This window comes from Pristis pectinata, chromosome 2 (genome assembly GCF_009764475.1).
Source record: "Pristis pectinata isolate sPriPec2 chromosome 2, sPriPec2.1.pri, whole genome shotgun sequence".
Classification (NCBI taxonomy): domain Eukaryota; kingdom Metazoa; phylum Chordata; class Chondrichthyes; order Rhinopristiformes; family Pristidae; genus Pristis; species Pristis pectinata.
Genome location: NC_067406.1, coordinates 112,107,033 through 112,120,466, shown reverse-complemented (window position 1 = coordinate 112,120,466; position 13,434 = coordinate 112,107,033). Strand labels below are relative to the sequence as shown.

General features: G+C 40.8%; 1 protein-coding gene across 1 annotated transcript in view; it reads right to left on the bottom strand.

Annotated features, from left to right (window-relative positions):
• Positions 1-13,434, bottom strand: part of ednraa (endothelin receptor type Aa) — a 47,569-nt gene that overhangs the window by 21,689 nt on the left and 12,446 nt on the right. The window contains exon 3 of the mRNA XM_052036028.1: positions 3,491-3,689. Coding sequence (XP_051891988.1) covers positions 3,491-3,689 — 199 coding nt within the window. The remainder of the gene's footprint in view (positions 1-3,490; positions 3,690-13,434) is intronic.

Here is a 13,434-nt window from a genome sequence, read left to right as displayed (position 1 = left end):
TGGAAGTTTTAAACTGAGGAGAATGAGGCCCAACAGCATTTTATACGATCCTGTGGATTGCTAAACCAGAACTTCACTGGAAAAGCACCTCTATAGCCCCCGGAACAGAGTGAAGATGGGAGCTATTCCAGATATGAATAAAAATTTATTAAATTAAGGAAAAATCTACATTTTATACAGGGACAAATGATCATGTTAAAGAAACTTGGGTTACAAACTGAAATATAATGGACTGCAGAGATCCTTGTCATTTAAGAGCTAACATATTGGCAAATAGTTTAGCTTTTTTAAGAAAAGATTACTTTATAAGGAAATAGAATTCTTCAGCAGTTTGGTACTCATGCCAATCATTTTAGAACCTTGAGACTGAAGGTGAACTATTGCTCAGGTAAGGATCAGATCAAGCCTCACCCCACTGGTGAAATGCTTAGCGGAGGGGATCATGGCTTGAACAACAAAACTGAAAGCTGAAGACAACAAAAACAGGTTTTTTAAGTGTGGTAAAAATAACTTTACAGCCAAACTCTCCTTGTCCTTTTGAACTCATGCAACACAAGTCAGGATAGTTGTGAGGATACAAGGTACGTATAATACATGTGATCTGCAGATAGAGACATGTGGACTTTCTCCTGCCACACTTTCAGGATAGATGGTGCTTTCATGCATCATATCCATTTGAGATATATATATCTGTTAGAACTTTTTGGTCACTTTTACACCTAATATGTTGAAATGGCTCATTCAATTAGACGAGTCAAAATAATTGATAGAAAGCCTACACCCAAGTGGGCAGCAGCAGGTTTGATTGGCTACTAATCTGACCAATACCTGACATGCCAAAGATTTCAAGTTTTTATTACACAGCCTGGCTAAGTTATAAGGGCTATCTAAAATGGAGTTACAGCGAGCGGGAACTCTCTCACTAAGATTAGAGTTGATCGGTTTCTGGTCTCTGAAGTGAATGTAACCCACTGGTGATAGTAGGGGTAAAAGGAGTATTTTAAAATAGATGGATTTTCAATGAAAACTGTACTTTGTTAGTTTAAAATTGGCCTTGCTTTAGTAAAATGTTTATCAGTTCATCTTGTAGTCAGTTGGAAGAAACTGGTCAGCGGTGAACAAGTGGCACCAGCCTGTCATTACACTTCCATTTACTGACAGAACTTCTGTGGGATTTTGCTGGAACTTGCTGTGATTAGAAATCCACTTTAATGTAGAGTCCTCCAAGGGTCATCTGGGACAATGTGAATTGTACCTATTTAATCAGACTGAAGAAAAACAATTGAGCAGTACGGGCTTTTGAGTTTGTAGGTAGTCTGGCGATAACACATTTCACAATTTTACATGAGAATGAGGGATTATTAAGAGGTTTTCAATCATCCACAATTGAGGTCATCCAAAACTCAACTACCTTTTTCTTGATTCTTCCTTGCACTATTCACCCCTCTTTTTCTTCTTAGGCAGTCCCTCGGGATCAAGGATGACTTGCTTCCACCCAAATTCTGTGGGATGCGAGGTAATTGATGAAGCCAGTGGGTGAACTGCAGACTCCTCCATGGGTGGAACAGGAGGTTGTTGACAAGGCTGGTGAGTGGGTACTTTGTGGCACTTCTGTGTGCTTCTGATGCTTGGTTCTCAGTGCTTCATGAATGCTCATTCTCCACTTTGACCTGCCTTGGGCCAGGGATTCCCATGAATCAGTGCAGATGTTGCATTTTTTCAATGAGGCTTTGTACACGTTCTTGAATTTTTTCCTCTATGTCTGTTTCAGGAGTCTGGTGTTGGGCCTGCAAATGATGTGGCTTGCCAAATAATTTGCCACTTAGTGTAACGAGAGCCATAATGCTGGAGGTGATGGTCTGGGAGAGAAAAACATCACTGTTCAAGATATCTCTTCACTGAATTTGGAGGATTTTGCCAAGACAGCATTGGTGGCGTCCTTCCAGTGCCTCGAGGTACCTACTGTAAGTAGTCCAAATTTCAGAAGTATTCCAAGGGAAGGTAGACCTCAGCAGGTTTGAAGTCTTATTCTTCAAACACTCTTTTGCTCAGTTAGTCAGAGGCTGTGATGAGCACCGAAGGCATGCTTTGCTGAGAGGTGCTCCACATTTATCATGGTCTCGGCATGAATTTCTATTGTCAGAGGATGGTGTTATACAGTGGGGGCAGGTTGGTAGACAATCTTGAGAATATTAAGTGTAAGGCCCATCCTTGTAGCTTTTCCAGTGAACGAGCCAACAATGTCATCAAACTCAGCCTCTAAGCCTGCACAAGCATCATTTCTGTGTCTGCTAACCTGCAATGGCTCCTGGTTAAGCACTCTCCCAATTTTAAGATTCCCGTGCTTGTTTTTAAATCTCTTCATGCCTTCCCCATCAACATTTCTGTAAACTCCTTCAACCCTACAAGTCCCTGAGATACCTGTGCTCCTCTGATTCGAAGCACTGTCCCTTGGTGGCTCTGCCTTCAGCATTCAGGCCCTAGACTCTGGAATCACCTTCCTGACCCTCTTGATTTCCAAACTGCTCTCTCTCCCATTTAAGACACTCCTTGAAACCCACATTTGTTCATCTGCCCCAATGTTTCCTTATAGGGATTAGTTATATGATAATGCTTCTATGAAATGCCTTAGGACACTTTACTATGTTACATGGACTCTAGAAGTACAAATTACTGCTGTGGTTATGGTGATCTCCATGAACTAAGTACAGTAACTTCACACCAGATCATGTGAACCATTTCAAATCTGCTCCCATCATCCTCATACTGCTATACCTTTGGGACTCTTTCTATTACATAGGGTTTTTCTGATTTTGCAGATTTTTGGCCTTTACTCTTTCCAAATGAATACTTCCCAACATGTCTTTATACCAAAAAAATTGGTAACCAAAACATGCCACAAAACAAAATGAAAAATATACAGCAGTAAACAACCACTTGAAAAAAAATCTAGTTATAAATATTCTTTCTGCCCCATCTACTGTTTGATAAAATCCTCCTGTCACACTACCATATCCATTGCAAAACAGCAAACAGTCATGTGTGCTCGTATTTATGTAAACAGACAGATTTAAATATGGAAGTTAAATCTTCACATTAACAGGGGCAATGTTAACCTTAACCACCGCTGACTGCAAAATTGGCTTTGCTCCCAGACCATTTTACCCTCTGCTGAGGACAGTAAGAATCCATGGGTTTAAAATCAGGAAGTGAAAGCAAACCTACCCCACTAGTGTGTAAGGCCAATTAACAAGGATACTAAACTTCACATGGCCTGAATTTTATTTGCAGAAACATTTTCCCTTCTTGCCACCTATTTGAATATCTCAGCATTTCATTTCAACTCCTTTCCATTGCGCAAAATAATAAATAAATATAGAACACAATTGCCAGTTCATAATAGATAAAATCAATGAATTTTGACACTTTTCTTATTTTTATTGTATATAATGGGGTTTTACACATTTATTGCGCTTCAGAACAGTCCTACCTTGTTAAATGGTGTACTTGGAAGAAGAAGACAGACATTGAACAACCCTTCTCTATATTTCAGTGGATGTATGTCAAAGGCTGTGGCCTCAGGAATAGCCAAGATGATAGAGAGAACCCAGATACCAATGATCTCTAACGCTGTTAGTAGAGGTACTCCGATCCCCTGAACTCGACTCCAGGAGACAACAGCTCGGTACCTGTGTCATAAACATAGAAATCTCTGTTAAATTTACTTGAGCATAATGGACCATTATTTAAAACTGTTTTTTGCATAACCTGTCCACAGAGATTAAGACCAAATGTAAAATATGTATAAAAGTGATTTATTAAATATAAATGCATTGAAGGATTCCAAATAGGAAAAGAGAATTTTGATCAATCCATTAACATGGCCCAAACTCTAACACTGTTTTGCGTGGAAATACACTGCTCCTAATATTTGTTGAATCAAATCTTTACCCCACATTTTGTAATGTTAATTTTTAGAAAACAATTTTCTCACATCTCTGCCATCCTTCACAAGCTGTTTCTGTCATGTAAGCAGTATATAAAATGGAAGACATACAACCCAGATAGCAAAGTTTGAAAAGCTTCCTTTTTGCCTTTAATTGCAGTCATTCATGTGGGAACATTGAACAAGAACCTTATAAGCCTTATCTCTACCATGGTGGTTAGAGAGATGAGAGTCCTGCAGCAGCTACAGAGAGACCAATCTAACAGCCAGAGTGTGCAGAACAGTCCGACAGTGGGAGTGCAGAGACCGGTCTGACAGTGGGAGTGCAGAGGCAGGTCTGAGTGGGACTGCAGAGTCTAGACTGCCAATGGGATTGTTGAAGTCATTCCGAAAGCTGAAGGGCTCTGACCGGTCTGGCGATGGGAAATGCCAGTTCCTCTCTGATGGACCAGGGTTGGGTCTGATGTCCCAGGCATTGTGCATATGTTGCACCAGGATAAAAATTAAATCCATCTCCTCCCCTCTTCACCTCCACTGATCACTGCCTGGAATATTTGCTCCAAAGTGTAGCAGGACAAATTTAACAGCAGATTACCCAGAATGTGAAACACAGGAGCAGCAGACTGCCCTGTCGACTGCTCTGTGCTGGTGATTACGCTCCAGTAACCCTCCTCCCACTCTGTTTACTTAAATTTCTGCAAACAGCATTTTCTCCAACTTTCTCCTCTTTGATGTCTCACTTCCTCTTGCGTAAATCTGTTAGCTTCATCCACTCCATGAGCTCTGTTCTCAGCCCTTTCTTGGTGCCGAGGCTTCTCAGCAAATTTTTCCCGTGTTGCTCAGTGGATAATAGAATCTAAGTATGGAATGGTACTGAATTCCCCACTGGGAACTCGGGATCAAGCAAATAAGGCTATTGCATCAATCTCCATGGGTCCTGAAAATCTACGTGTCTACTTTCCACAACCAAGTGTCAGGAGAAAGCACAAATAAACTCAGGGCAGAGGAGGTTAACACATGGGCCTGAAGGTGGAGTTGGGGTGAGTGTGGTCAGTGAGGGTTGGTGTTAGGATTGTGAGTGTGGACCTCCAGAAATAAATGTGGTACATCATCAAAAGCACATGGCACAGTGAGAGTGCTAATTGCAAAACATTTAGTAAATGTAGGCAATTGTACCTCCTAAAATTTATCCAGCTTCATTCCTCTGGTAGCTTCAATACGTGTGATGATCTATGTATATTCCACATATTAATGGTATTTAAACATTCATGCCTTTGGGTGTGAGAGACCTCCAATTTTCCTTTTTCCCAGTTCCCCATGGAATCTGGGGAGTTATCTGGAATCTTGGTCAGTTAGTATATATGGTGTACCTGGTATCTGCTCCTGTGCTATGAGGCCTGATTTAAGGCAGATTCAATTCGATGTACAGACCAGAAGGGTAACCACCTAAAAGATAGGATGTTGTCTGGAATGTCCTCTGTTCATAAGGTCCATGTAGGAAGACAGTGTGCTGGCTGAAAGGAAGCTCTCCAGATCAGCAGATATTGATACCAGCTTCAGTTCAAGAGTTAGGCCCTGGTGTGAACTTGTTGTGAAGCCAATGTAGTGGGGAAGGGGTGGCAGCCCCTTTAGAAAAGGGTCACTAAAATCAAGACTCTGTGAGGATAAAGAAAGCAGCTGGCCAGCATTGATTCTTCCACCGACACCCACTTTGTCCGACACACCCACACTGCCATGTAACCTCAAATAACCCCATTAGGGATGTGGGTACTTTCAAAATTACTTAATTCCTGCAACCCAAATCCACTGGTAAAGTAGAGCAGGAGGTCCAGGTAGACTTCTCCTAGCACATATACTGGGATCAAAGTCTCATGGATGTCCAGGTCTATATATACTGGCTGTCTCCACTCTTAGTCCTGTTGCAGGGTTTTGACTCAAAACATTAATAATTCCTTCCCCTCCCACCACCCCCCCAACACACATGCTGCTCGACCCACTGAATTCCTCCAGCAGATTGTTTGTTGCTCCAGATTCCAGCATCTGCAGTCTCGTGTGTCTTCATTTTTCTGAAAATGAAGACACACGAGACTGCAGATGCTTGAAAGTGTCTGTGTCAGCTAACACAAATAACCACTGTACTATTCCTTTTAATTCATGTCCCAGTGGATTCCTACTTTACTGATGTGACAGAAGGAAGTTATACTTATAGTAATGAGCTGAATGAGTGCATCAGACGCCAGATGAAAGGTTCAATAACCTTTATAGTTAGGCATTACTATCATTTTGTTCATGCATCCGCAGCGACTGAATATGGGAAGCCGCTGAACCTCCTTTGCAACCCCCAGACCATCCACGGAAGTAAACTGGAGAGGGTTGCAATTGGGAAAGAGGGCTCAGAAATGTCAGGCTCTGCAGAAGATTAGTTTGTGCAGCTCAGAGGAGCAATCTCCTGAGACCAATACCTGGTAACATCTGAATGGACCAGATTACATTGGTAGTTAGTCAGCGGTTCTGTACAGAAGCCCCAGCTAGTTCCAGTGCCTTTCTTGCTTCCATGTCTGTGAGCTGCAGATTAAGTCCAGCAGCTGTTCCATAATGTACTGAACTGAACAACCAGATACACCCTGTGCCTGGCACTTTGCTTTACACGAACCATGGCTGGCACATCCAGTATGGTCCCATTATTCAAATGGAATTGCTGAGCTGCATACTTAAAGAGTTTCTTTAACATTATTGTTTTTTTTAAATGACCTTGCATGATGAATTTATGTTTTCAAATGAATGTATTATTGTTAAACTTTTTAACAGAATTTTTACTTTTGAGTTGCTTAAATGTTTTTTTTCCATTGATTCTAGATATCTTTGATCATTAGAGGTATTTAGGGGCAATGGAAAAGGGTTCCAAACAGCATTGACTGTCTGAGGGAGGGGCCACTGTGACCTAATCGCAGCCTCATTGGAACTGTTGCAACAATGTGGTCTCTGGGACCTTGGGATTCTCGTGGTTACAGAAGGTTTGAAACAAACAATGAACTCCACAGGAACTTGCCAAGGAGATTAACTCAACCTTTGGGCAAGGTTACTTTGTGAGCAGCATCAATATCTAGGGCTATGATTTTTAAACCTAGTGTAGGTAGTTCTGCTATAATGCATTAGTTACATTCCTAAGTAACCTTTTTGTTATAGAAAGTCACAGTAGAGTAGAACAGGCTGTAGTTGCCTTCAAAGCACAGATTTATATAGGTTTTTCTGAACGTGATCGTGTTATAACCAATGCTGCCCTCGTAATGCAAATAGTGTTCCCTAATCCATCAGTTGCATTATAACCAGTTTGCATTATGAAAATACACGTTATAGCAGAACAACCTGTATAAAGATTGTGTCATATTGGTTTGTAATGAATGGAACTTATTCTCATCCACGATCATCACACTGGTTTGTACAACATGGGCATGTTGCAACAGAAAAATTCAGGGAATTGCAAAGCAATTGTCTACATTATATGAATATTGTAGGGAAACGATACATTTTGCTTACTTTATGGGAACATTACACACTTTGCATACGTTATAGGGGAAGTGACACACCATTTAAGTGAATTATTCAAATTCCAATTCAAACCAAGTGCTGTAATTTATTGGAATGTTTTTACCACTTCACATTTATAAAATATATCTAGATAAGGATATAAGAAATAGGAACAGGAGTAGGCAATTATACCCTTCGATCCTACACCACCTTTCAGTAAGATTGTAGCTAATCTTATTCCCCAGTGTCAATTTCCTGCCCTATCACCATATTTCTTAATTTCTCCAATATGCAGAAATCTATTGATCTTAGTTTTGAATGCAACTAATGACTGGGTTCTCTGGGATAGACAATGCCAAAGTATCACCGCTGTTTGGGTGAAGAAATGTCTCCTTATTTCAGACTTATATGGCTTTACCCCTTATTTTGAGGCTAGTTCTAGACTCCTCAGCCAGCGGAAACATCTTTGCCATACCTACACTGTCAAGCCCTCTCAGAATTTTGTATGCTTTATTGATTTTGCCTCTCGTTTTTCTAAACATATGACAGACTTGCTCTGGTGAATCTTCACTGCACTTCCTTGATAGCAATTATATCCTTTTTCAGGTAAGGAGACCAAAAATTATATACACTATTTCAGGTCTAGTTTTTATGTAACTATAGTAAAAAATCTTTACCCTTGTACTCAAATCATTTGGTAATGAAGGCCAACATACTATTTGCCTTCCTAACTGTCTGCTACATCTTCGTGTTGGCTTTAAGAGACTTGTGTACAAGGACATCTGGACACCTTTGTGAATCAACATTTCCCAATTTCCTGTTACGGACTCAGTGAAAGTCCCTTTAAGATAGAGAGTGTGTGTGTATGTGTGTGTGGGGCGTGCTTACGTCAATAGAAGATAAAGGACGTAATGACATTGTTGAAGAAGTTAGAAGAAGAAGAAGAGAGAGAGAGAAGGGAGAGAGACACCAGCCTGCTTGTTTTCTCTATCGATGGATGAGAAACAATAACTGTGTTTGCCACTGAAATCCATGTATGGAAGTTGGAAGTAATCCGGTGGAGTTCACTTTGTTGCTGACCTGTAGAAGGAAACAGGTATTTGTGTGTGGACGACCACGATTCGGATGCTTTTCGGGGTGAGGAAGTCACTACCGAGTAAACACTGAAGTGTCGTTTGGGTTCCATCGTGGAACATTTGGATTTCGTATGTACTCTCTCTATGTTTTTCTACATCTACATCTTATCTTCAGACAACGGTGGTTGTTGAAGAAGCCCTTGCTCATGTTTCACCTTATGGCTTGTGGAACTGAACTTTAAGAACCATTCAGGAACTGGGAGTTTTGGACTTTGTCACACACACACACGAAGAGTTTAGTTTTGGGGTTAACGTTCGAGGTTTAACATTCTTGAATTCTAACATACTAACATTTTTACTTTTATTTTACGTATTATCAATAGTAGTGATTAATAAAATAGTTTTTAACACTGAATCACGCTCAGTGTGTTTCTTTTGTTGCTGGTTTGTGACATTCCCTCCATTTAAAAGATATCCAGTATTTCTGCATTATCTACTGAAGTAGAGAGCCTCACATTTCTCCACAGTGTACTACATCTGTCATGTTGTTGCCCATCACTCAGCTAGTCTATATCCCCTTGAAGCCTCTTTGCATCCTCATTGTTAGCCACATTCCCACTTCATGTCATGAGCATACCTGGAAATGTTATGTTTTGTTCTCTCAGTCAAACTATTGATAAAAATTATGAATATTTGAGGCCCCATGCCTCATAGCCTGCCAAACTGAGAAAGACCTGTTTATTCCTCCCCCCTATTTTTTATCTGTAAACTAATTCTCAATCCACACTACTATATTACCCCCAGTTCCATGTGCTTCAACTTTGTTCCTTTGTGGGATCTTATCAAAAGTCTTCAGAAAATCCAAATTCACCTCATCCACTGGATCCCCTTATCTACTCCACTAGATACATTCTCAAGGAATTCTATTAGATTAGTCAAACATAATTTCCCTTTCATAAATCCATGTTAATTCTAATCACAATTATTTTCTAAGTGTCTTACTCAAATTGCTGCAATTTAAATAATTGCTGCAATCATGAAAAGCTTTCCACCAAAACATTATTTATTTGCTTGAACATATGCTCAGTGTTTGTTTGAAACATTTTCTCCACTTATTAGGAAGTGCTAACTCATTTGGAATTCACTAGCTACGCAATGTTGTAAATCGCTTCAATATGTGCCATCATGTCAAGTACGTGAGATATCATCATGATGAAAATTACCCATGCTGTTCAGGTTCAACTCATTCTTGGGCTAAAGTATGTTTGCCAAAATATCTTTTCATCATGACAATGCCACCACAAAGTTATTTTTCTCCCGTTCAGCCAAACTTGACAAAGTTCCCCAGCCATCTGTTTGTTTCAACAGATGCACAGCTGACATTCTCCCAATGGTGCTTTTCGCAGAACAGATTGGAAATTCAATACGAATTCTTCAGATCTCCCATTGTAAATTCAGTGGCAAATTGGCAAAGCCTCAATAAAACAGTTTAGTTTTTTTAAAACTACTTTTACATAAATTCCATGCATCTCCTGCTGAACTTAGCCAAGAGTTTGGGAAAGCCATCGAGGAATTTCAGGACCTGTCACCTGTGATTCTAGCCGGACAAATGGCCCTCCACCCATGCTCGCTGAATTACCCAACAACTGATACTGGGTTGTACGATGCCATATTCAATCATTCTGTCACATACAGTCATAGAGCACAGAAACAGACCCTTTGGTCCAGTAGGTACCTTTCTATATTAATCTTATTTTCTAGCATTTGGTCTGTTGCCTACTATGCCATAGCATTTTAGGTGCCCAGTAAATACATCTCAAGTATAGGGAGAAGCTCTGCCACCACCATCCTCTCAGACTGTGTTCCAGATACCAATCAGCCTCTAGGTGAAAAGGTTCTTCCTCAGGTCCCCTCTTCTGCTCCTTACCAAAAACCTTTGGCCTCTAGTTTTAGACATCTCTGCTACAGGGAAAAGTTTCCTACCACCTAATGTTCCTCATAATTTTACATACTTCAATCACATCCCCCCTCAGCCTTCTCCATTTCAAGGAAAATCCAGCCTATCCAGTCTCTCCTTATGGCCGAAACATTCCAATCCAGGCAACGTTCTGGTGAATCTCCTTGCAATCTCTCCAGTGCAATTACATCCTCCCTACAGTGTGGTGACCAGAAGGTTACACAGTTCTCCAGATGTGGCCGAACCAATGTTTTATATAATTGTACCATAACTCTTTCCTCTTTTATTTTATGCTGAGTCTAATACAGACTGGTATTCCATTCCCTTTTAACCACCTCATCTCCTTGTGTTGTTGCATTCAGAGATCTCTGGGTATATGCCTCAATACTTCCCAAAGTCCTACTGTTCATTGAGTAACTTTATTAACCCTTCAAAAAGTACGTCACCATATTCCCTATCTCCATATGACATAGAAAGAGACATTTCAGATCATTGAGTCAGGAGTGTGATGGAATACTTTTCACTTGCCTGGATGAGTGCAGCTTCAAGCACACTCAAGTAGCTTAACACCATACAGGACATAGCAGCCCCCTTGATAGACACCCCAGCCCAACCATTCATGCGCTCCAACACAGAGGCACAGGAACAGCAGTTTGTACCATCTCCAGGATGCACTGCAGCAACTCATCAAGAGTCCTTAGACAGCACTCTTCAAACCCATGACAAAGGCAGCAAACCCAACATCTAGAAGTTGCCCTCCAAGCCACACACTGGAAATATATTGCTGTTCTTTCACCATCACTGGACAAAATTCTGGAACTCTCTCCTTAACAGCATTGTGGGTATAGTCAGACAGGATCCCTCCCTAACAAAGTCAAACTGATCATCCCAGAGAGAAGGAACTTTTGTAGAATACTATAACATGCTCAGAAATCACATTGCTTCTGTGCAGTAGGTGAAGTTCTTGATTTTCTACTTGATGGGTGGCACGGTAGTGTAGCGGTTAATGTAACGTTATTTCAGCGCCAGCGACCCAGGTTCAATTCCCACTGCTGTTTGTAAGGAGTTTGTACTTTCCCCGTGACTGTGTGGGTTTCTTCCGGGTGCTCCGGTTTCCTCCCACATTCCAAAGATGTACGGGTTAGTAGGTTAACGTGGGTGTAATTGGGTGTTGCGGGCTCATTGGGCCTGAAGGGCCTGTTACCGCGCTGTGTGAATAAAGTTAAAGGATGCCTGCCCTTTAAATGGTTAGGGTTAGAACTTCAATAAAGCCGTATGGATGTCAATAAGGCTGGTATATAATAACAGACATCAACTAGTGTCGTGCCATTAAATCCATGTCTTTGAAAGTAAGCTTCTCTTTCTCTATAATGCTACATTGACTTTAAAGGATTGCTTGTTCTTTCTTGAATTTCTCACACTGAATGGGTGAAAGCGTATCCACTGAAATTTATTAACTGAAATCTAATAATTAATGTGGTAAACACAGAGTCCCTTCACTGAGTCTTTGCGTAACATATGACACAGAAGTTCACAATTACCTAAGCTTGTGTTGAAAAGAAATAAAAGGCTACGTTGTTACTGTGCTAAGTAAAGCTTATGGAGGTTGAATAGAGGCAGAGCACACACTCTCTATGGTATCCTATCACAAATTGCTTTGCTTGAATATAAGGGAAGAGTATAGAATTGAAATTCTGCAGCTCTGGAATGAATTTATGGAGCAGGCAGGTTACAGGAACTACTAAGCGACAGAAACGAGAAGTTTTGGCTTTCCTTCCCATTACTAATATCCACTGGAGGAGGTCCCAGTGCTTCCCATGTTTCATTGCACTTACACACCAGTAGCAATGTGACCACATAGAGTCACAGCATAATACAACGTGGAAACAGGCCCCTCGGCCCAACTTGTCCAGCTGACCACAGTGCCCACCAAGCTAGTCCCATTTGCCCATGTTTGGCCCATATCCTTCTAAATCCTTCCCCTCCATGTATTTATCCAAATGTCTTTTGAATCTTGTTTTTGTACCTGCCTCAACCACTTTCTGTGGCAGCTCATTTCATGTACGCAGCACCCTCTGCGTGACAAGGTTGCCCCTCAGATTCCTTTTAAATCTTTCATCTCTCGCCTTAAACCTATGCCCTCTAGTTTTTAGTTCCCTTTTCCTGGGAAATGACCCTATCTAAGCCTCTCATGACTTTATACACATCTAATGTATTCCAAATTAAAACTCCTCTGATAGACCAGGTGAAACCTAGTGTAACATGAGCTTCCTTGGAGACTCTCCTACACTGTCATTGTAACACTGTAACATCACTGATGTATTGACAATAGGCTCTGGCTTGTACTGGCCTCCTTTAGGCTATGGCCTCCTTTAGGAATGGCAATTGACCTCTGCCTGCATCTCCTGTCCTGAGGAGAACAAAAAAAAATAAACCTATTTACATTTTAGTTGATCTTTCCTCCATGTTCCAATCTCAGAGCTTAAAGATCAGGATATTCCTGGGGGCAGACATCTGCGTGGTGCCTTTACTGGACTGGGTACCAGTCTCTGTAATTTATGTGACCCTCATTGCATCATAACGGGTGGGTTCGTGGTCAGGTCAAAGCAGCAAGATTTTTTACATCAGCCACTGAATCAATTTTCTCTTTATCTGAACCTAGAGTTTCAGCCAAATATTTCCAGCTAATTGCAGATCATCAGTTACTCTATAAGTGAACAGCTTTCATCATTAGCCCCTTTCTTGGGAAAATGCAACATTTTAAAAAATTATGGTGCCTTTTGAAGTATAACGATTCATGTTACAACTTTATTCAGTGGAGAATTTTTGAGTAAAACCGGGGGTTTGCCTCAGACAAAACGTTGAAAGACAACTCACTGGAGAAATTAGCCAAACTTTTAATTTTTTTGCAAAGTCATCCTCTTGAG